This window comes from Macrotis lagotis, chromosome 1 (genome assembly GCF_037893015.1).
Source record: "Macrotis lagotis isolate mMagLag1 chromosome 1, bilby.v1.9.chrom.fasta, whole genome shotgun sequence".
Classification (NCBI taxonomy): Eukaryota; Metazoa; Chordata; class Mammalia; order Peramelemorphia; family Peramelidae; genus Macrotis; species Macrotis lagotis.
Genome location: NC_133658.1, coordinates 307,961,702 through 307,984,853, shown reverse-complemented (window position 1 = coordinate 307,984,853; position 23,152 = coordinate 307,961,702). Strand labels below are relative to the sequence as shown.

General features: G+C 34.6%; 1 protein-coding gene across 1 annotated transcript in view; it reads right to left on the bottom strand.

Moving 5' to 3' along the window:
• Positions 1-23,152, bottom strand: part of LOC141495228 (uncharacterized) — a 186,638-nt gene that overhangs the window by 144,779 nt on the left and 18,707 nt on the right. Inside the window, exons 5-6 of the mRNA XM_074196368.1 lie at positions 18,321-18,406; positions 15,911-16,037 (exon numbers count right to left, since the gene is read on the bottom strand). Of these exons, the coding sequence (XP_074052469.1) occupies positions 15,911-16,037; positions 18,321-18,406 (213 nt within the window). The remainder of the gene's footprint in view (positions 1-15,910; positions 16,038-18,320; positions 18,407-23,152) is intronic.

The following is a 23,152-nucleotide window of genomic DNA, read 5'->3' as shown; positions in this document are numbered from 1 at the left end:
TATGTCATCTTTAATTTCAAATATAACCCTGCTCTCTCCCCTTCCCAACCTAGAGAGCCATTATTAATAATGAAAAAAAAAGAAACCCCATCAACATAATCTTTTGAGATTAACATTATATGTATTGTATATGCACTGTGTTCCACACCTATTGTCTCCTGCAAAGGAGAAAAATTGTCAACCTTAATACAATTATTTAGCAAGCTTTCTCATGTGTTTATTATTATTCCTTTTAAGGCTGCATTCACATAGAAAATTTGATTAGTTATTCTCCAGTTCATAGATATTTCCAATTATTTGCTACTATAATTATTTTTGAAATGTATGAGACCTTTCTATCTCTTTGAGGTTATATACCTAGCAGTGGTTTTAAAAGTTCATTTTGAGGGAAAGTGTTATGTTTTTTTAAATATTTACAAAAATTTCAATTATATATAGAATCATAGAACTTCAAGAACATCCTAGATGTCATCTAGTCTGAATTGGCGATCTTTTTAAAGAAATTTTTATTTAGAATTAAAAATAATCAATACAAAGTACAAAAAAAAGAGAACCATATATGTAACCACAAATCTTCATATCTCCTGCTTTTTTTTACACATATGTATAATAAATCCAACTTACTATTTTCAAATCTGTCTTGTTTTCTTTCATCTGAACTTCCTTCTGTGTTTTTTGCACTTTTAAGAAGATACAGTGTAGGAGCGGCTAGGTGGCGCAATGGATAAAGCACCAGCCCTGGAGTCAGGAGTACCTGGGTTCAAATGTGGTTTCCAACACTTAATAATTACCTAGCTGTGTGGCCTTGGGCAAGCCACTTAACCCCATTTGCCTTGCAAAAAAAACCTTAAAAAAAAAGATACAGTGGTCCTTTTTTTTTTCTCTTTAAATTTTTGCAAGGCAGTGAGGTTAAGTGGCTTACCCAAAGACCACACAGGTAATTATTAGGTGTCTCAGACCAGACTTGAACTCAGGTACTCCTGACTCCGGGGGCCTGTCAGTACTCCTCTCTTCCCTCAAGATAGTGCCAAATTAGAAACAAAGGTGGTATGGGCAGACCTTATACAAGATACTTGGTCATTTCTTTGATCATAGTTCTTGAGTGTTTCAAAATATGTTGTTTCTCTTGACCCACTCCCTTCACTCTGCATTAGTTTTTGTATTTCTCAGGATTCTCTCAAAATGTATGAAATTCCATTACATCCATGTATTTACATTTTTTCAGCTATTCCCCAATGGATGAGTACCTCTTTACAGATTTCCCTCCCCTTAATACTCTATTCAATATCAAGAAGTTTGTATTGCTTGAAGCTATTCCCCAATATTCTCCCTTTTAACCTTCCTCTCCCTAGCTTCCATTGTTTTCCTGTTCCACATAGAGGTATCAAAAGTCTTAGTGAAGTTTTTGGCTTTAATTTTTACTTAAAATTTCCATTTGTAAAAGTTTATAAGTATTCATCCAGTTCAGGGGAGTGAGGTTCACCCATGTTTGTATACTCTTCTTTGACCAGTTATGTGACATAACATGTTCTTTTCTCCCTTTTTCTTTCTCCTTTCTATACTATTATATACCTCATTTTCCCTTGCCTTTTTCTTAACTCCACCAAGACCTTTTAAAGATATTAAGGTTCTGAAGGGAAAGTTTTTCTTCCCTATTATTAAAATGCTAGTTCCTCATCATGATGCTAATTGCTCAAATTTCCCTTTTTGGATTTCTTTTGGGTCTTCACTTTGAAATTTAAGATTATTTCTAAGCTTTGGACATTTCATCAAAATTCTTGAAAAATCCTTTCTGTTAAAAAAATCCATCTTTAGGGGCGGCTAGGTGACATAGTGGATAAAGCACTGGCCTTGGAGTCAGGAGTACCTGGGTTCAAATCCGGTCTCAGACACTTAATAATTACCTAGCTGTGTGGCCTTGGGCAAGCCACTTAACCCCGTTTGCCTTACAAAAAACCTAAAAAAAAAATCCATCTTTTTAGCAGTATTATACTTGGCTTTGCAGAATAAGTATTCCTCATGGTAAATCTTTTTTACCTTTTGGAACATTGTATTTTAACACATCTTGTTTTTAATAGAAGTTGCCAGGTTTTATGTTTGCAGCCTTTGATTCGGAGACTTTAGATTTTGGCTGTGACATTCCTAGGACTTTTCCTTTGGGGATTTATTTCATCAGGTGATCAGTGAATTATTTCTACTTTGCTCAGTGGCACGCTAATAGATCTAGATTGTTTTCATTTATTATTTCCTAAAACATAGTGTCCTGTTTTTTCAAGTCATAGTTTTTAAAGAGGACAGTGATTCCTAAACTATCTCATTTCTCATGTCAATTTATTTATAGGAAACATTCAATTTTTTTCAGTCTTGATTTTAATATTTATTGCTGTCTCACTGATTCCTGTTTGATCGTCTACTTTCAGTGAATCCATTATTTGGGTACTTCGCTGCTTCATCTTCTAAACTTTATTATACTTTGTTTTTTCTTATTTAATTTTTCAAAAAAAATCTCTGACTTTATTTTTTCGAGGTATTCATATAATCCCTATGGAAATTCATTTTTTCCCCATTGAGCCCTTACTTACATTATTGAGTTACTCTTTCCACAGTAGATTTTTGTGTACCACTGGATCTTTTTATGATTCTATACATTCTTGTGTTTGCTTACTTGTTCAGTCTTTGTTCCTAAATTGGGATAACATACCAGGGCTGAGTTTTCCTTTCTGTGCTTTTTGGTGGAATGGTTAGACTACATTTTGATCTTTGAGCTTTAGAGCGCTTTATCTTCAGACCTCTCTTTCTTATTTTAAGACAAAATGCTCGGGACCTTGGAGCCATTGGGTCTAGAGTACCTGGGATCTTCTCTCCAGGTTTCCAACAACTCTGGAGTTTTTCTTAGGGGAACTCCTCATCTTGTTGCCTTGGGATAAAGAGCATTGTGTAGACAAGTATCTCCAACTGGAAATCTATATTTAGGCTTGTTTGCCTGGGGCCATTTGCTGGCACCTTTTCTGTTATCTGTGAACTGCAGATTTTTTATGCATTTCTGGGTTGATGAGGTCACTGTAATTTCTCATGGTATTTTTTTTTTAATCATTATTCAGTCCAGTACAAGTTTCAGATATTTGTTAGAGCCGGTTGTGTTACGAATTGATTTGCACTAGCTGTATGTAGACAGGAATTATCCCATTTTTTCCAGATGAGGAAAGCGACTCAAAAGAAGGTATGACTTGCCTCAGTATACAGAAGGGAGTAACAAAATGTAACTGGATGAATTAGGATTTGAAGCTAGATCAAACTTCAAATTTAATATCTTTTCCTTTATACCATGCTGCCTTACCTTCACAGACTTAGGACTAGAAGAGACTTTAGAGATTATTTAACCCAACCTCATTATTATTATTTTCTCATATGTTTATGAGAAACCGGGTTCACATAGAAGCAGGGACTTGCACATGAACTCATATGAAAGGTAAAAAACCAGGTTTCAAACCTAGGTCCTTTTATTCAGGATCTAGTACATTACCTCTTCCTCAGAATATCTGCCTGATTGAAGTATCTCTTTTCCTTTAATCTTTATTTAGCTTACTAATATTTATTTAACAATACTAATATATCCTTGGAATATTTATTTAACAATAATAATATATCCCTGGAATATAAGCACAAAAATCATAGGCCTAAATAAGAACTCTTTAATGTATTGTTAATGAAAACATTGGTTCTGTTTGAAACAAATATTTTTGTATTAAAATTCATTTCTGATTTGCAACTCCATGAATAATTCCCTTAAATGCTAAATCTCCAAATAAAAATGGTAATGAAGAAATTGGGGGGATTCTTGACTGACATTTTCAGTTTACCTTAAATTTTTTTAAATTAAAAGTTCCACAATCCCCTTGATCATGATGCTCCAACTTGAGGCTCTTAACTGCCTTTGAGATAATTCTGTTTGACATTTACAACTCTTCATAATATTGCTTCACCTTTGTTTTTCCAGGCTTATTGTATATTACTTCTCTTCCTGCAGTGTGCAATCCATCCAAATTGACATCAACTATCTTCATGTCTCCTGTAACTAAGAATATAAACCCTCCTCTCCTATTTTGTAAATTGTTTAACTTTCTTTTTAAGGCTCAGATATCTCCAGACCTACATGAGTTTTAGCATAAAGCCTATAGTTAGTTACTTATGTCTTCCCTTGGAAATTACAATGTCTCTTATATATTTATCCAGGTACACATTGTTTCTGTTGAGGGAATGTCAGTTTAAGAGATTGGGCTGCTTTGTTTTTGTTCCTATGACCGTAGAGCCTAGAACCGTTCCCTAGTAGATAAATATTAATAATTACTTGTTGAATAATAATGACTCTATAAGATAGGCTTTTTAATTTCTTGAAAAGGTTTTTGAAAAACATGGTAAAGGGGTGGCTAGGTGGTGCAGTGGATAGAGCACCAGCCCTGGAGTCAGGAGTAACTGACTTCAAATGCAGCCTCAGACACTTAATAATTACCCAGCTGTGTGGCCTTGGGCAAGCCACTTAACCCCATTGCCTTGTAAAATATAAAAAACAAAACAAACCAACAAAAACACGAAAAGGTGGTAAGTTTTTGTATGATACACTATTTTAAGTAGACATAATTTTAGAGCTGATTAAAGCAACTTGAATTTAAATTCAGAAGTAATTAAATAATAGAATGGTTATTAATTCAAGTGACTTCAATGTATTGTTTATCTAATATACTTGTATTATGGTTTAGATCAGGAAATATATCATCACTGCCAAGTTTGATTCTTAATTTCTTCCCAGACCTATACTATGTAAGCACTATTTATTTACTTATTTTAGTTTTTTTTATTTTGCAAGGCAATGTGGTTAAGTGGCTTACCCAAGGCCCACAGGTAGGTTATTATTTTATTAAGTGTTTCAGACCAGATTTGAACTCCTGACTCTAGGGTTGATGCTCTATCCACTGTGCCACCTAGCCTCCCAGCACTATTTATTTCATTAAAAGAGAGAATCTATGAGTTTCATTTATTTTCTGTTTATTAAAACCTAATAAACATGAAGTGACCAAAAATGCTTTTTTTTTTAAAAAAAAATTAGTGACAATAAAAAAGATTTTACTCTGAAATTGGACTGGTATGGTTTAAAAGAGAGAGAGAGAGTGAAGAAAGAGAGAGAGTGAAGAATCTAATTAAAAACCATTAATTGCTAAGTCAAAGTCTTAACTAAACATTATTTAGCTACTTGAGTCTGGACAAATTGATTCTCCATTCTGGACCTTTGTCTTCATTTGATTAATAGGTGACAAAACTATCCCTAAAATTCTGCTGTGTTTTTAGTATAAGTGCTAATTCCACTTCACAAACTCAAAAATACTTTCATATTCATAATCTTTATCTAATCTTCCCAATAGCTCAATGATCCAAACAGAACAGATTTCTGTATTTACATTAAGAGAAAAGAGCATTGGGGTAGGTGGCACAGTAGATAGAGCACCGGCCTTGGAGTCAGGAGTACCTGGGTTCAAATCTGACCTCAGACACTTAATAATTACCCAGCTATGTGGCCTTGGGCAAGCCACATAACCCCATTGCCTTGAGAAATCTTAAAAAGAGAGAGAGAGAGAGAAAAGAGCATTAGGGAAATTAATATAATTTAGCATGATTTAATTTTAGTACTCACTGATCATTGATAAGTAGTATCAGCAAGGCACTGTTCTAGATGCTGGTGAAAACACATTGTTCCATAGTTTTTGCCATCATCAAAGACAGAACTAGTACAGTATTTCATGCACATATCAGAAAATGAATAAGTGCTCTATGGAGTCTTAAGGGGAATGGGCATTACCTTCTTCAGGTCAGGATCAGATATCCTTAAAACACTGAATGTAAATATTTAGTTCATGAAACAGTTGAGTTTGAATGGTTAGGAATTCAGCAAATAGAAGCAAAATATTCATGGATATGGAAAAGCATAGTTAGACATTTTGACCAGGGCTATCCAATCTTAATTTTTATAAGTTTTTATTGAAGCAATTTATAATATGTTTTAATTTGCCATTTTAGTAAGAGCTCTGGGGTATATTGGCTTTGTTTACTAAAGCATTTAGTAAACTCACAGTGGGCAGTGTACATTCACACTGCAGGCTGAATTTTGGACAGCTCTAACTGGAGGCAAATGAAAGATGTGATAGGAGAAGAAAATTGTCACGTTTGGTGGAACAACATGGAGGTGATGACCAGAAATGTAAGTGATGTTAGGTTGTGGAAAGACTCAATTTTTACTTACTTGGTTGCTATTAGGTACCCATTGATGATTTGATTAGTGGATTAGTACTGGGACCCAAGTTGTCCATGAGAATTATTATGTTGAGGGGCGACTAGGTAGCGCAGTGGATAAAGCACCGGCCCTGGAGTCAGGAGTACCTGGGTTCCGATCCAGTCTCCGACACTTAATAATTACCTATGTGGCCTTGGGCAAGCCACTTAACCCTATTTGCCTTGCAAAAAAAAACCCTAAAAAAAAAGAATTATTACGTTGACCAGCCTATCAAGAGTTAGTCAGGGGGGTAGCTAGGTCGCACAGTGGACAGAGCACCAGTTCCGGAGTCAGGAGTACCTGGGTTCAAATCCAGCCTCAGACACTTAACGATTAACTAGCTGTGAGGCCTTGTACAAGCTACTTAACCCCATTTGCCTTGCAAGAAAAAAAATTAGGGACAGCTAGGTGGCAAAGTAGATAGAGCAACTGACCCTGGAGTCAGGAGGACCTGATTTCAAATATGGCCTCAGATACTTAATAATTACCTAGCTGTGTGTCCTTGGGCAAGTTACTTAACCCATTTCCTTGCAAAAATCAAAAAAGTTATTCAGAGGATGCTATTATTATTAAATAAATAGTAACAATAACCTATGTAGAAGTTTATTGGGAGGAGCAATTGAAAAGAAGAAACCAGAGGTGAGAAATGTTGAGGTAGAGTCAGTGAGTCTTGATAACTAAATATGAAAGGTGAAAAGAAAGAAATGGCAAAAATAACTTAAAGGTTTTGATTAGGAGAAATAAAGTATGTTGGAAGGAAGAGAGACTAAATTTTGCACTTGTTGACTTTGAGGTCATGATGGGATAGTCAAGTGTAGATGTTTTGTAGACAGTTGGATATGCAGAGAAAAGTAGTAAGAGTCTGAATTTACTATTTAGTTTTGCTTAAAAATAATTGACTCAGACTAGCTCTGACTTTATTTATCAACTAGGTAGCAAATGTTGAGTGACTGTAGCAAGAAAATGTATATTCCAAACCATTAGACACTTTTCAAGTGATATTAAAGTCTGAAAATTCTGTTGAATATGTTGATCTTTTGGGAACTTAAGTTCTAAAGAAACAAGGTTGTGTGTATAAACATATGCATGAATATGTATATATTATATACTTATGTAATTGTGTATATTTTGTGTATGTGTATATAAATTGTTCCCTTTTTATAAAAATTTACAGGGAGGTATAGAAAACTGCATACTTTTGAGTAGGTACTACGTTATTCTATTTTACTAATTTGGGGAAGTTTTTAAAAGAATGCAGACTTTGAATTTAGTTTGACATAAAAGACAGCAGGGCATTTGGTCTCAAGAAAAGGAAAAGAATATCACATTCAATCAACTTTAAAAGCAAAATCTGGTCATCATTAAAATTGTAGTTAACTTCAATCCCTATGAGAGTATACAGAGGAAGAAAGACACACCAATATACTGTTGGAGCTGTGAATTAAATTCAGTTCTCAAAAGCAAATTTTTTTTTAAAAAAAGAAACCGGTATATTTAATTTAACCTTGAACATTTTTGCCTTTATTAACCCCCACATTTTACAAGAATAAATCTTTATTTTATAGAGAATTCTGGTTGGTAATTCATTCAAATCTGGCCTCATTATTACATTAATCTTGTTGTGAATGTAGACACAAATCCCCTCCCCGCCCAAAAAAAAACCCAGAAACATCAAGAGAAATTAAATGAGAGGAAAAAAGAAAACGTACAGATTTCATCAGATCTGTGTCTGGGATGAATTGCCTTCTTTATCCTAAGTCCATCAGAGAAGTTGCTTCACTCTTTTCCCACAGTTGCAATTACTAGCTGAATTTCTCTCCATTCTATTCGTCCTCACTTCCATTTATTCTATTAATAGTCTCTTTCTTCTTTCACCCTGTCTCTGCTCAGAAGTATATGGTATCTGACTACCCTTTCCCATTATCTTCCCTCTCTTCTAATACCTGCTCCCCCCTCCCCTCCTTTGTCCTCCTTATCCCATCCCTTTCCTCTCATTTTTTTTCTAGTGTAAAATAATTTCTAAACCCTGTTGAGTGTATGTTATTTCCTCTCTGAGCCACTTCTGATGAGAGTGAAGGGTCACTAATTCCCTCTCACCTTCCCCGCTTCCACTCCATTGCAAAAGCTTTTTCTTGCCTCTTTTATATGAAATATCTTAGACCATTCTACCTTTCCTTTTCCTTTCTCCCAGCACTTTATCACCCATTGACTCCATCTTTATATTATACCATTATATTCAGCTCCCTCTCATGCCTTGTCTATATATATTATATATATATATACACACACACATATATGTGTATATATATATATATGTATGTATGTATATAATGCTTGAAACTGCTCTTATAAATGTGAAGATTCATGAGTTATCAGTATCTTCTTCCCAGAAGAAATATATATGCTTCTGCATTATTAGCGTCATAATTAGCCCTTTCCATTCACCCCCTCTCTGCTTCACCTGAGTCTTGCTCTTGGAGATCAAACTTTCTCTTCAGCTCTGATTGTATCAACAGGAAAGTTTGAAAGTTCTTTGATTCATTGAATGTCCATCTTTTCTCCTGAAAGAGGATGTTCCCTTTTGCCTGGTAGTTGATTCTCAGTTATAATCCAAACTCTTTGCCCTCCAGAATATCAATATTCCAAGTCTTAATGTAGACACTGCCAAATCCTTTGTAATCCTAACTATAGTGTCATGGAAATTTAATTGTTTTTTTTTTCTGACTTTTATTTTCTCTTTGATGTTTGAGTTCTGTTATTTGACTATAATATTCCTGGGAGTTTTGGGGGGGAATCTCTTTCGTATGGTGATTGGTGTATTCTCTCAATTTCTATTTTACCCTCTGCTTCTAGGATCTCAGGGCAATTTTGCAAATGAAGTCTAGGCTCTTTTCCTGGTCATGGCTTTCAGGTAGCCCAATAATTTTTATATCTCCTGGATCCGTTTTCCAGGTCAGTCATTTTTCCAATGAGATATTTCACATTTTCTTATAGTTTTTTGTTCTTTTGGGACTGTTTTATTGTTTCTTGAATTGTTGCAAAGTCATCAGCTTCCTTTAGTTCCATTCTGCTTTTGGAGTTATTTTCTTCAGAGGGTTTTTTAAAATCACCTTTTCCAACAGGCCAATTCTGCTTTTCTAAGGCATCTTCTCATTGGCCTTTTGGGTTGCTTTTTCCATTTTATATATATTACCTAGATTCTAAAGAGATTATGTCATGTAGATCAAGCAAAATCATGTAAATATACTTGTACATTACCATACCTTTTCAAAATGGAATTATTAATGTAACTAAAGATACCTCAGAAAGAATTAAAAGTCAGTAAAGAAAAGAAAAAACTGAAGAGATCAATATAACAGTTGTGTTAAGGGAAAGAACCAATTCTTATCTAATTTCTAAGATATTCTTATACTTGCTGCAATTAGCACCTTGGAGATAATTCACTCCTGCAAAATTAATAGCATTGTTCTGAATGTAATATTCTTGGTTTCGTTTTGTGTAAGTAGTATCTCATTTTTTTCAAATTGCATGTGATCATAGTTTTCAACATTCATTTGCTATAAGATTTTGAGTTCCAAATTTTTCTCTTTCCCTCCCCTCTCTTGTTTCCTCCCCAACATGGAAAGCAATCCAATACAGGTTACATGTGTGCAATAATGTCAAACATATTTCCAAGAGTTATGTTGTGAAACAAGAAAATAGAACAAAAATGAAAAACCACAATCCCTCCCCCCAAATAAAAATGAAAATAATATGCTTTCATCTGCATTCAGACTCCATAGTTCTTTCTCTAGATGTAGATAATATTTTCCATTATGAGTCTTTTGGAATTGTCTTGAATCACTGTACTGCTGAGAAGGGGTAAATCTATCATAATCATCATTTAATGTTGCTGTTATTGTGCACAATATTCTCCTGGTTCTGCTTACTTCAGTCAGCAGCAGATCATTTAAGTCTTTTGAGGTTTTTCTGAAATCCATCTGCTCATCAATTCATATAGCACAATAGCATTCCATTATATTCACCTACCACAATTTGTCCAGGCATTTCACAAGGGATATGCATTCCCTTGATTCCAAATTGCCATCATAAAAAGAGCTTCTATAATCAGTTTATATTATATGTAAGTTCTTTTCCCTTTTTTAATGATCTCTTTGGGATACTGATTTAGTAGTGGTATTGCTGGTTCAAAAGGTGTTCACAGTTCAATTGCCCTTTGGGTACTTCCAAACTGATTCTGAGAAGAGACACAAAAACTGACTTCTCAATGCAGAAACCATGCAATATAAAAATAAGGAATATAAAAAATGTACATTAATTTCCTGATGAAAAGCAATGAGCAAATATGCAAAATGAGACAACATTTTTGGATGCAGTGAAGAAGGCAATTTGTTTTACTTAACTATAAATATTTGTTGGAAGAATTTTGCTTTTTCTTTACTTTTTACACAAGGATGAGAGAGGAAGAAAGAGAAAGGAGGGAGAAAAAAGAACTGTTGATAACTGAAAAAGAAAAGAAATTTAAAAGAAACTTCAATAAAAATAATTTCTCAATGGTGGATAATTCATAAAAGTTCACCTGACAGAAGAAATCTTCATGTTTAAAGTTCCTACCAATTATACAAAATTTATTTGAAAATAATTCATTAGAGTATGTTTAACTCAGATTAAACTGATTGACTTCTTTCTATTTAGGCCCAAATGTTTTTCCCACAATGAAAAATATTTTACATTACATTACTTCCCACAGTAAGGAGCCAACTGCAGAATGGCAGAGGACTTCCTAAGCTGCCTCTGAAGAGGCTCATCCACCATGGTATCTTAATCCATGGCAAAATGCCAGCACTGCAAAACATCAGGCAAAGCAAAGATAAAATCTGAAGAGCTTTTTTAAAAAGCCACTCCTGACAGAGGGAAAGAAAAGTAATCTCCAATATACCTCTCCAATATCTGACAAAGTACTAGAATTAAATACCAGTAGGTCTGTTTCTTCAGATAGGAAAGAATCAAAAATATCAATGCTATCTCAGATGAAGCAGCTGGATTCTCAATTTTAAATGCAGTGAAGGTAGCTTTAAGCCAAAATTTTTAACACCGACCATTCTGAGGAAGTTAATCTATTCTAAGAATGATGCAATGAATCTGGTCTGTATTATTAGTGGTGCAATTGAGCTTGGAGTGGAGACACTGAATTCTAGGGAAATGCTTAAGTTATGGTGTACATTGATTCTTCAATGCCTCTGGTTCTGAGTTCAACATTAAGAATATATTATTGGGGGGGGCAGCTAGGTAGCGCAGTGGATAGAGCACCAGCCCTGGAGTCAGGAGCACCTGAGTTCAAATCCAGCCTCAGACCCTTAATAATGACCTAGCTGTGTGGCCTTGGGCAAGCCACTTAACCCCATTTTCCTTACAAAAACATAAAAAGAATATATTATGGAGGAGGAGCGGCGGCGGTGGAAAAAAAAAAGAATATATTATTACAAATGTACATATACAATGTTCAATAGATTGTTCTCTGCTGGGAGGAGGAGGGTGGGAACAGAGGGTAGAAGAAAATTATGTAACTTATAAATATGCAAGTGGATGAAATGTTTAAAAATTTTCATAACATGTAAAATAAAAATAAATTTTAAAAGTGACAGTTCAGTCACCTTCATTCATACCAAAGTCAAAAAACAGGATTGAAAATGAAATTAAATAGGCAAAGTTAAAATTTGTTTTAATGCATATCATAAATCTTAAAAAAAAGAACATATTGTTAAATGAATCCAGACCACATATTCATTTTTCTAGTAATAAAATATGAAGTTCTATAATCCCCTAATGTTTAGGTCTATTTGAATATTATTTAATGTAAATAATCCAACCAAGTAAGTTCAAAGTGAGATGGAGCTTTGAATTTGCTTTCAAAAAGTCTAACTTAAAAAAAAATTAAATTATTATTATTATTATTAAAGTGATGGAGAATTCTATAAAGGGGTCAAATAGAAGAAACAAGAGTATTAAGTCTATTTACATAGAAAAGACATTCATATTGATGGTAGAATTGTGAACTGATCTAATCTTTCTGGAGAGCAATTGGGAATTATGCCCAAAGGGAAATAAAACAGTATATACTATTGATCCAGTCATATTACTACTAGATCTGTATCCTAAAGGGATCACAAAAAAAGGATTAAAAAATTAACATGTATAATATTTTCCATCAGTCTTCATCTTTAATTTCCTTTCTCTGCTTTACTCATCGCTAGTTTATGGATGAGGGCCTTATTTGACTCAAAGAAAGATTTTGGAAGAAGACTGAGAACAGTTTTTTTCCCCCCTTTAAGTATCTGAAGGACTTCACTTATAAGTACATGGGAATCTGGAGTTTTTTCCTTCAAGCTTTCATTAATATGTCTTCTAAAATTTTGTTTCCTGAAATTTCTTTTATTATTTCACTTCCAAAATCTTGGGATATTTTTAATGTTTGCAAATATTCACCCCTTTCATTTAAGTGTTTGGTTTGTTGGATATATAATAGCTATAATAGCTTCTGTTATTCTGATATTTTTATTTTAAATTTGTTGGGAATACTCTCATTTTTAACTTTAGAAATTTGCTTTCCTTCTCTTTGCCTCTTTGTCTTCCCTCTTGTCTCCTCCATTCTCTCTCTCTCTCTCTCTCCTCTACTCCCCCCCAATTAATTTTCAAAATGTTTATTTTTTTTTTTATTTGGTGGTTATCAAGTCACTAAACTTGTTGGTTCTCTGATTATACAAACTGTTACTAGTCAATTTTCTTCTAAACTGCTTTAAGCACATCTCATAATTTTTGGTATATTATCTATTATTATTCTCTAATAAATTAAATTATGTATTGATTACAAAAAAATTAACATGTAAAACTCACATATACAAAAACATTTATATAGCAGTTCTTTTTATGGTGGCAAAGAATTGGACACTTAAGGGATTGGTCATCAATTGGGGAATGGATGAATAAATTGCATATGAATGTGAAGGAACATTATTATTATATAATTATGAGGGAATAGAACATCAGAATAACCTAGAAAGACTTGCATGAACTGATACCGAATGAAGTGAGCAGAACCAGAAGAACACTGTACAAACTAACAGCAACAAGGGATTGTGATCAACTATGAAGGATTTGTTAATTTTAGCAAAAATAATCAAAGACAATTCTAAAAGACTTGTGATAAACTAGGTGGCACAGTGGATAGAACAACAACCCTGGAATCCGGAGCACCTGAGTTCAAATCCGGCAGCAGACACTTAATAATTACCTAGCTATGTGACCTTGGAGAAGTCATTTAATCCCAGTGTCTTGCAAAAAACAACAAAAAGAAGACTTGTGATAGAAAATGTCATCCATATCCAGAGAAGAAACTGTCAGTTGTCATGTATTATTTTTATTATGTTTTTTTCCCTTTTCAATTGGATTCTTTTGTCAGAACATGATTAATAAGGGTTTATGGTTAACATAGTTATACATGTATAACCAATATCAAATTACTTTCTGTTAGGAAGGGGTGGGAAAGGAAAGGAGAACTCAAGAGTGAAAATTCAAAAAAGTGATGGTTGAATGTAGTTGAAAAACTAAATAAATAAAATATTGGGAAAAAAAGAAAGATGAAAAAGATATGCATGAGAGATGGATATCATTCATCATTTATATAAACCTTTTAGAATTTGGAGCAGAGCTGTCCAACCTGCAGGTCACATGTAACCCTCAAAGCCCATTCATGTAGTATTATTACATTATTATTATAATACTCATTTGGTAATATGGGTTTATAATGTAATCATAAATAAATATTAAATTCTACATGCAGACCTTCACTAGTTTTTGTTGGGCAATGCTACCCAGAAAAAGTAAAAGCTAAAAGCCCATGATTTAGAGAGTGTCTTACATACATCCTCTCTCTCTCCAGATCAGAGATTATTAATATTTTTTTGTATCATGAACCCCTGGCTATATAATGAAGTCTATGGATCCCTTCTCCAAATAATCTTTATAAATGCATAAAATAAAATACAAAGGAAATCAAAAGTAATGAAGTACATTTACCAAAACACTAAATCTTTTAAAAAGTTCACAGACATCAGATTAATAACCCTTATAACTGTAGAGTGAAAAAAACCACTGGACTTGAAGTTCAAGTCCTGATTCTATTATTTTGCAAACTTTTTAGCTTCCTAGAAGGAACCTCAGATTCCTTATCTTAAAAACAAAGAGTACACTAGGTGGCGCAGTGGATAAGAGCACTGGTCCTGGAGTCAGGAGTACCTGAGTTCAAATCTGATCTCAGACACTTAATAATTACCTAGCAGTGTGGCCTTGGGCAAGCCATTTAACCCCACTGCCTTGCAAAAAACCTAAAAAAAAAAAAAAAAAAAAAAGGGCAGGACAACTAAGTGGTGCAATGGATAAGAGCACTGGTCCTGGAGTCAGGACAATGTAAATTCAAATGCAGCCTCAGATACTTAATAATTACCTGGCTATGTGACCTTGGGCAAGTAACTTAATTGTCTTGTAAAAAACAACAAAAAAAAAGCAATCACAAAAACATTTTTATTCTACTATCAGCATCCAGATTACAGTGGATAGAATACTAAACTTGAATTCTGTCTCAAGCAATGGAGTGAGTGAGGGCAAAAGCACTTTATCCTCCCTCAGTTTTGGTTTCCTGTAAGATGGGTATAATAACAGCACCAATTTCAAAGGTTGACACTGAAGATCAACTGTAACATGTAAAGTGTTTTGCAAATCTTAAATTGCTAGATAAATGCTTGCTATTGCCTACTTCAGAGGTGACAGTAGGGGGGGGAAGGATCAGAGCTCTTTGTAAGCTATGTGTGTCCTTCAATCTGGCAGAAGATCATGACATCAGAGAAGTGATGCCATGACAAGAACATGAATTGACTTTGAGTAAAGGGGTACTGTGATCATTTTCTCCTCCAGAGTCATCTGGGTCCAGTTACCAGATTTGAATCAGGACAACTGGATCACACTGAATGTGAAACAATTCAAGGTTAAGTGATTTGCCCAAGATCACATAGCTAAGAAGAGTCTAAGGCTTCCTGACTCAGGGCTGGTGTTCTATACACTACCCCATCTATCTTTGTAAGCAGCTCTATGTATGTCAATTATTTGTATTGTCACAGAGTAGGAATTAGGAATGATGGTAAGGGCAGATCCATTTATACAAGAAGAATTAAATCAGTTTTAGTAAATTTCTTGACTTTATTTTAACATACTTCTGGAATATTCCTAAAGTTCACAAATTTATTGTTTAATATTCAATTATAGTTCAAAAGAGATGGAATACTGAATTCATTTCCAGATGATATAAAGTAGTCACAAGTGGCAACTTAATTACATCTGGAGCTGTAAGGGACAAGAGCTCATCTAGTCAATCATCTTACCTTCCTGATGAGGTTCAGAAAGTTCAAGTATCACTTGGTCAAGGTCACAGAGACAGTAACACAGGTAGAAAATGAATCTCAGATTCAAAATTCTACCAGTCCACCACACTGCTTCAAAGATTGTATCTGATCCAATAAAATGAAATACACCTACCTTTGGTCTTTGTTAATGGAAACAATGGTGCAATCTGAAGGTCTTTCTTTATCATATTCATTCTGAATCTGTTGGTAAAACTGTTGATAGAGTTTCTCTTTCCGGTGGTCCTTACTGTGGTCATCATCTAGAAAACAACAAGTCTCATTTAAAAAAAAAAAAAAGACTGCCAAAGAAATGAGAGAGATGCAGGAAAAACATGAAAAAGAAGTCGGCAGCTTAGTCAAGGAGATCCAAAAATATTCTGAAGAAAATACCATGTTAAAAAATCAGCATAGGTCAAATGGATAAAACAGTTCAAAAAGTTATTGAGGAGAAGAATGCTTTAAAAAGCAGAATTGACCAGATAGAAAAGAAGATAAGAAAGCTCTCTGAGGAAAATAAATCCTTCAGATATAGAATGGAGCTAAAGGAAGCTGATGACTTTGCAAAAAGTCAAAACATAATAGTTCAACACTGAAAGAATGAAAAATTAGAAGAAAATGTAAAATATCTCAAAGAAAAAAACTGATCTGGAAAACAAATTCAAGAAAGATAATTTAAAAAATTTTGGGGCTCCCTGAAAGTCATGATCAGGAAAAGAGCCTTGACCTCATTTTTAAAGAATTCCTACAGAAAATTGCCCAGATATCTTAGAAGCAGAGGGCAAAATAGAAACTGAGGGAATCCACCAACCTCCCAAGAAAGAGATCCAAAAAAAAACAACCCCCAGGAATATCATAGCCAAGTTTTAGAACTCCCAAGTCAAAGAGAAAATATTACAAGTAGCCAGAAGGACACAATTCAAATATGGAGCTGCAATCAGGATCACAAAGGACTTAGCAGCAACTACATTGAAGGGCTTGTAGAGCTTGAAATATAATATTTCGGAAGGCAAAAGAGCTTGGAATGCAACCGAGAATCAACTACCCAGCAAAACTGAGCATCCTCTTCCAGGGATGGACTTTCAATGAACCAGGGGGAATTTCAATTGCTCCTGTTGAAACAACCAGAGCTGAACAGAAAATTTGACCTTCAAATACAAAACTCAGGTGAAGCATATAGAGTGAAGAGAAGGGTAAAAATATGAAGGACTTAATGACGAGGAACTGCATGTATTCCTGCATAGAAAAATGATACTGATAATATTTATATAAAACTTCTCATTCAATAGAGCAGGTAGAAGGAACTTTTATAGATGAAGCACAGGAGAGAGCTGAATTTGAAGATATAATATATGGGGCGGCTAGGTGGCGTAGTGGATAAAGCACCGGCCTTGGGAGTCAGGAGTACCTGGGTTCAAATGCGGTCTCAGACACTTAATAATTACCTAGGTGTGTGGCCTTGGGCAAGCCACTTAACCCCATTTGCTTTGCAAAAACCTAAAAAAAGTAAATAAAAAAAAGATAGAGGAGAGAAGATATATTGTAAAAATGGAGTCAATGGCTAAAAAGGAAATGTACTGGGAGTAAGAGAAAGAAGAGGTGGAATAGGCTTAGATATTTCATAAAAGATACATATATTTTTTTACAATGAGCTATTGCAATATATGCTCAGAGAGGAAACAGCATTTTACACTCAATTTGGTATAAACATCTAGAGTAAAAAGGAGAGAAGAGGGACAGGGGGAGTGGGGGGATGTGAGTGATGGAGGGAGAGGGTGGATCATGGGGGAGAGTGGTCAGATATAACATATTTTCTTTTTTACTTCTTGTAAGGGACTTGGATTGGATGGCCTGTCCAGGGGCTGGGTGGTTGCTGAGACTCAGGGGGTGGTATGTGGGCTTGGGGCCTCTCGGCCCCAGGACTAGTAATCAGACTGCTACAACACTCAGATACCCTACCAGCACATTTTAGAAGAGGGACAGAGTTAAAGGAGAGAGAAAATATAGTATATGGTAGTGGGGAGGTGTGAATGGAGGGAGTTGCGATCAGCAACAGCAATGATGGGAAAAATATGGAAGTAGCTTTATGATGATCTTATCATAAAGAATGTGATCCAGGGGCAGCTAGGTGGCGCAGTGGATAAAGCACCGGCTCTGGAGTCAGGAGTACCTGGGTTCAAATCCGGTCTCAGACACTTAATAATTACCTAGCTGTGTGGCCTTGGGCAAGCCACTTAAGCCCATTTGCCTTGCAAAAAAAAAAAAAAAAAAAAAAAAGAAGTGATCCACCTGAGACAGAACTGATGGTGTTATAACACAGAATGAAGCACAATTTTTTTCCTCTTTCTTTTACTTTATTTCTGATGAGAGTCTACATTTATTTGGGGGGGGTATTATGTTTACTCTTAAACAAGAATATTTTAGTAATGTATAAAAAATATCATTTGTACAAAAATAAAAATAAATAAAAGACTGCCAAAAACCAACAAATCTATATAACTTCCTCAAAATTCAAAAAATAGAAGTGAAATTTCAAAGACCGTTACCTTTATGGGAATATTGGTATCTCTCATAGTTATCTTCACTTCCTTTAGAATAATCATACTCTTTCCCCAATAATTCTTCAAAGTTACTGTACAAATGAAAACAAAGTATTTTATTCATGTATCTATTTCCTTTAAACACTATCACACATTTCAATTAACAGCAATTTCCAGGCTATCTTAATACTAATCCTTTTAACTTTAAGACATCTAAATGAATGGTAGTCTTTAAAGATAAAAGTTGAATCTATTATTTCTTTTAACAACCACTTAAGTCTCCATGGCTTATTTTTGACAGAAAAAAAGATAACTTTACATCTCTTTACCATCAAGTCAATACAGTAAAGTTCTGACCCAGATGTCTCTTTAGTACTGTTTGCGAAGTTCTTGGACAGAAAGTCAAAATGATCATATCTAAATGACACAGGAGACACTTTTACAACATATTTTCTAAAGTTATGAGACAAGAACCTGGAAAAGGTGCTTATGAAAAACAAGACCTAATTTCACACCTGAAAGACAGATCTTAACTGGATCTTCATGCAAAGGAAATTAAGACATAAAATTGTAAATTCTAGGTAACCAGAATGTAGGTCCATGAGCAGAGACCTGTATGTCACAAGTTTTTAATGGAAGTTTGGTGAATGAAATGAATCCAGAATACTCTGAAAAGAAAACAATTAAAAATTTGGTATTCAAATTTCTTTTTTCTTTCTAAAAGCATAACTGAAAAGAGTATTCAGATACAGAATGATCTATGTATTATGCAGGTCAGAGTCCCCTTTCTTGTGCCTTACCAGAAGGTAGAAAAGAAATATAAGCTAAGAGCAAAATATTATATGAGAGCATCTATTCACCAGTAATCATAACGTAGACCAAATAAGTTTAGGTTTCTCACAAGGAATATCCAACTAGATGCAGACATGAAGGAAGGCAGCAGTTAATTATTTTCTTCAAAGATAAACAAGTCTCTCTGATTTTCTTCTTTGGAGTTTTTATTATAGTCTTTACATTCAACTCTTAAGATACATACAGCTGAAGATCAGCACCAAAAAGTCATACAAAATCTTTAATAGTCCATTGGGTATATACTATGTTTACAAAGATATTATGAATCAACATTTCTGGGTATCATTTTTTTTTTACTATCATTCTCTCTGAATTCTGAAAACCTAGGAAACTACATCCTATTCCTTCCTCTTTCATCAAAAAAAACCATCCAAGGTGCCAGAGGACAAAGCACAGTCTGCAGCAGAGAATTGGGTTATTGATTTTGCTTATCTTCAGGATAGTTTGCATTCAGAAATACTGCTGTAAGAAGACTGAGATCTTTAGCTTAGGAAACAAGAAAGAAAAGTCTATACATCTCAAGATATTGTTCAATGGAATATTTTTCTTTCACAATACTGAAAATTTTCACAGTGCTCTCCAACATTCCACAAATGCAGGTAAGCATTAAAGTGCTTATGATGTGCAATGTGCTATTTAATAAATGGGGACAAAAGAATGAAGTCAATCCATCCTTGGCCTTAAGGAGCTTGAAAAGGAGGCTTCAATACTCTCTTTTTGCTGCCTTTTCCTCATAAAACTCTCTGAAGGAAAATGATTCCATTTAAGATCTCTATAAATTTGCCTTCTTTCCCTGGTCAAAATGGTAATAAAACTCCCAAAGTGAACAAAAATGATGTCAAGAAGCTAGACCGTATTGATGGCATTTAGCTGATTCAAGGGACACCCCAGAAGTTTATGAAAAAATATACTTTGATATTATTCAGTAGACACTCTACTTATGATTTACTAAAATATTACCTGAGCAAAACTAATCTCTATCAACAGTAACTCTTAAATTTTATACTTTCAAGAATTTATAGTTAGGAAAAGCATTTTGAAATTTTGAATTATTAATCTAAACTGACACAAATCTCATCTTTTTTTTTTTTTACAAGGCAATGGGGTTAAGTGGGTTGCCCAAGGCCACACAGCTAGGTAATTATTAAGTGTCTGATGCCAGATTTGAACTCAGGTACTCCTGACTCCAGGGCTGGTGCTCTATCCACTGCGCCACCTAACCGCCCCAAAATCTCATTTTTTAATACAAGTGAGACAAATACCTTTGTTAAACTTCATAAAAAATTTAGAACATAAGGGAAGGGACTTAAAATCTTTTGTCTATCACCAATGTCTTGCATATAGTAGGGTGCTTAATAAATTGCTGAATTTGAATTTAAAGCATTATTAAGACTTGTTTTTAAAAAAATTCCTGGACTCAGGAAAAGTCCACAAAACTGCCAAATGTTGATGCACTAGCTTAGTTGATAAATAAGAATTTTGTTACTGAGGACTCTACTCAGCTTATAGACTCCTTACTCCACTGCCCCAAATGACTTTTTGTTCAGGGTTTTATGTTAATTAAATTTTACTGTCACATACCAATGACTCATCTTCTCCTCCCACCTCCTTTGCATTAAATAAGTACAGTGAAGAAAAACATCTATAATCCTCTACCAGTAGGAGGGAAAATACTAGAAGACCTCTGAAATTACAACAGATCATTGTTGTTTTTCTTTATTTTACTGTAGTCAATCCCAAAGTATTGAGAAATTTTTCCACTTTCCTCCATCTCCCCTTCTCTTTATTTGTTTACTTTTGAAAACTTACTGGTAACTTGGTGGAGCTGTGAACTCATCCAACCTTTCTGGAGAGCAATTTGGAATTATGCCTAAAAGGCAACAAAAATGTGAATACCCTTTGATCCAGCAATACCACTACTGGGTCTATATCCCTGAAGAGATTATGAAAAAGGGTAAAAACATCACTTGTTCAAAAATGTTCATAGCAGCCCTGTTTGTGGTGGCAAAGAATTGGAAATCAAGTAAATGTCCTTCAATTGGGGAATGGCTTAGCAAACTGTGGTATATGTATGTCATGGAACACTATTGTTCTATTAGAAACCAGAAGGGATAGGAATTCAGAGAAGCCCGGAAGGATTTTTATGAACTGATACTGAGCGAGATGAACAGAACCAGAAAAATAGTGTACATCCCAACAGCAACATGGGGTTGATGATCAATTTTTTTTTTAGGTTTTTTTTGTAAGGCAAATGGGATTAAGTGGTTTACCCAAGGCCACACAGCTAGGTAATTATTATCTGAGACCAGATTTGAACCCAGATACTCCTGACTCCAGAGCCGGTGCTTTATCTACTATGCCACCTAGCTGCCCCGGTTGATGATCAATCTTGATAGACTTGTTCATTTCATCAGTGCAACAGTCAGGGACAATTTGGGGCTGTCTGCAATGGAGAATACCATCTGTATCCAGAGAAAGAACTGTGGAGTTTGAACAAAGACCAAGGACTATTAGCTTTAATTTAGGGAAAAAACCTGATATCTTATTGTCTGGTCTTGTTATCTCTTTTACTTTGTTTTTTCCTTAAGGATATGATTTCTCTCTCAACACATTCAATTTGGATTAATGTTTACCATGGAAACAATGTAAAAACTGGCATTCTATGGTGGGTAGGGGTAGGGAAGTAAGATTAGGAGAAAAAATTGTAAAACTCAAAATAAATAAAATCTTTTAAAAAAAATTCTAGACTTGAACAAAAACCAAAGACTACTACTTTTAATTTTTTTTTTAAAAAAATGTTGTCTTATTAGGTAATTCTGCTATATCTCATGCTATATGTTTTTTCGTTAAGGATATGATTTATCTCTTATCACATTCAACTTAAATCAATCAATACTATGGGAATGATGTAAAGACTAACAAACTGCCTTCTGTGGGAGGTGGGGGGAGGGAAGCAAGATTGGGGAAAAAACTGTAAAACTCAAAATAAATAAAACCTTTCAAAAGAAATTTAAGGGATGGCGAGGTGGCACAGTGGATAAAGCAATGGCCCTGGAGTCAGGAGGACCTGGGTTCAAATCAGGTCTCAGACACTTAATATTACCTAGCTGTGTGGCCTTGGGCAAGCCACTTAACCCCATTTGCCTTGCAAAAACCTAAAAATTCCATACCCACAGTCCTTACCCCTGCAAATGGAGGGACTTTCTTATTTCTCATATAGGATGCAAGCTTGGTTCATAGTAATTACACTACATTTAGTTTCCATTTTTATTTGATCTTTCTATTTTATACTGTTGTACTTATAGTGTAATACATTACTTTCTTAGTTTTTCACTTTTTATCAATTCATGTCTTCTTATGTGTCTTTATTTTTTATATTCATGTTTTATGGCAAACTAATAGTCTATTACATCCAGATACTACAATTGCTTAAACATTCCTCAATCTACTTTGTTTCCAGTTCTTTGCTATTATAAAACAAGTACTATAAATATTTTGACATATATGGGAGAAACCTTTCTTCCTACCTTTGGGGTTAAAGGCATTTTATTTTATTTTAGCCTCATAAAGATGTGTGTGTGTGTGTGTGTGTGTGTATACACATGTGAAGAGAAAGACAGAATTAGAAAGAGGTGGGGGGGGGGAGCACAGTTAAGTGACATAATGGAGATAGGAGTTAGGAAGACTCATCTTTCTGAAATCAAATTTGTCCTCAGACAGTTGTGTGATGCTTGGCAAGTTACTGTTTGCCTTAGTTCCTCGTCTGTAAAATACGCTGAAGAAGGAAATTACAAAAGACTCCAGTACCTTTGTCAAGAAGAGCCTAAATGTAGTCCTGAAGAGTTGCACACAACTGAACAATGCGTGTGTGTGTGTGCGCGCGCGTGCGCATGTATGCAAGAATGTATTATGTAATTCGTAATGGTTTTCTGGAAGTTAGATCAGCTGATAGCTTGAACAGTGAAATTATCATGCTTTTCTTTCGA